The sequence below is a fragment of the Trichechus manatus genome, unplaced genomic scaffold (genome assembly GCF_000243295.1).
Source record: "Trichechus manatus latirostris isolate Lorelei unplaced genomic scaffold, TriManLat1.0 scaffold00202, whole genome shotgun sequence".
Classification (NCBI taxonomy): Eukaryota; Metazoa; Chordata; class Mammalia; order Sirenia; family Trichechidae; genus Trichechus; species Trichechus manatus.
In genome coordinates this window covers 2,772,131-2,774,143 of record NW_004444138.1, presented here as the reverse complement: position 1 = coordinate 2,774,143, position 2,013 = coordinate 2,772,131, and the positions used below count along the sequence as shown (strand labels likewise).

Sequence of the window (2,013 nt, the reverse complement as noted above, 5' to 3'; positions counted from 1 at the left end):
CATTGGTTAACAACCCACCGACATGTCAACACTCTCCCAGATACTTGGTTCTTTTTATCATATAATCATAGTTTAGTTATTACCTGATACAAGAAATATTAAGCTTCCAGATTGGATTGTTTGCTTTCAAGAAAGTCTGTATGCTTTTCCTCAACTTCAGCTAATTTTGGTTGTAATTTCTTTAATCTGTGCATTTTTTTTCCTGTGAGGTAGTAACGGGACACCCAGTCTAGTAATGATTGACGGGCGAAGGAGCATCTTTAGCAACGGAAGCTTCATTATCCGCACGGTGAAAGCAGAAGATTCTGGCTATTACAGCTGCATCGCTAACAACAATTGGGGATCCGATGAAATTATTTTAAATTTACAAGTACAAGGTACGAAAATTTGAGACTCTTTTTAATGTTATCTTTTGCATGTTCGTAAGCATACTTTTATGCAAAAACTCAGATTAAACAAATGTAAAAATCAAAATAAAGAACTAATTGCTATTTTCGTATTACAATAAAATACGTGTTCATTTTAGAAAATATAATTAGGCAAATCAAAGAAGGTAAAACAGCTTTCATAATCCCAGAGCTAGCACTGAGTCTAATCTCTTTTTTATTTATATGTGCATCTCTGAAAAAGTTCTTCATTAAGAAGGTATTAAAATTTCCGTGAACTGTGCTGTGTAAGCGTGTGTAACCCAGAAGGCATAAACAAAAATTTTAAAATGATAAATCTGAATCATACTGTACATCGGCTAATTAAGTCAATTTTTATATGCAATATAAGTAAAAAGGGAACTTACTGAAACTCTAAGTATATTGCTAAAATATCTAGCAGTGTATTGAATACAGGGCGTTTCATTTTTTCTTGATATTGTTTACAAAAAATACACAGCGATTTCAAAAGTTCTTTGTATTAAAATTGTGTACAAAATTCCCAAACAACTACTGAGCTGGTTTTGATATTTTATTAGTAGAAAAATCAAAGTATAGGCTGCTTTGAATTATGTGTTGTCAGGTTAAAAAACTACAGCCAGTAAAAATAAAATCAATATTGTCCTCAGCAGTGGTAAGCAGGGTAGTGGTGGGGAGTGAGAGGAGAGGAGGAAGATGACATTTAAAAAAAAATACGGCAAAACTGATCTGGAATTTCAAGTAAATTAAAGTCTGGAGAATTTCAGGGTGTTTTAGGAAATAGATACTCTATTATGACTCAAAAGGGATGGGTCAGTTGATCAGGCCTTTGGGTCAATACATCAGGCTGCTTCTCTCAGAGGAAGACAGAAGGATATTGTATGTGAAGTTTTCTATGCAAGTTGGATAATCTGATTCTGAGTTTCACCATTTTCTTTGGTGCTCTGTCCTCAGAGCCAATTCAAAAGAATATTGATACTTATTGGTTAGAAGAAGTCTGTATTCTTCAAGCCTTGCATGAGCTTTCAAGTTCAAGTGCTGCAGCTCAGTGGCACACTTTTGATCTTCAGGGCTGAGGGGATGCACGTGTGTGTGTGCGTGTGTGTGTGTGTGTGTGTGTGTGTGTAGAAAGAGAGAGAGACTATGGTCGATACAAACAGTTAAGCACTTGAAAAATTGACAGTTTAAGTCCACTCAGAGGTGCCTTGGAAGAAAGGCCTGGCGATGTACTTCTGAAAAACCAGCAATTGAAAACTCTATAGAGCACGGTTCTACCCTGGCACACATGGTGTTGCCATGAGTCTGGGTTGACTCAACGGCAACTGGTTCGCTATATTAAAAAAAACCACCTCAAATCCATTGGCGTCAGGTCGATTCTGACTCATGGTGACCCTATGTGTTACAGAGTAGAACTGCTCCATAGGGTTTTCTTTATGCAAACAGATCATCAGGCCTTTTTTCAATGGCACTGCTGAGTGGGTTCAAACCATGAACCTTTAGGTTAGTAGTGGAGCACAAACTGTTTGAGTCACCCAGGGACACCTGCTGTCTGCTTCTCTCCCTTTCTCTTTCCATTCCCAAGAAGAACAGAACAGCTAAGTAGATGCCA

At 37.3% G+C, this 2,013-nt stretch overlaps 1 protein-coding gene across 1 annotated transcript in view; it reads left to right on the top strand.

The window, feature by feature from the left end:
• Positions 1-2,013, top strand: part of DSCAM (DS cell adhesion molecule) — a 987,413-nt gene that overhangs the window by 901,273 nt on the left and 84,127 nt on the right. Inside the window, exon 23 of the mRNA XM_012558972.1 lies at positions 214-377. Coding sequence (XP_012414426.1) covers positions 214-377 — 164 coding nt within the window. The remainder of the gene's footprint in view (positions 1-213; positions 378-2,013) is intronic.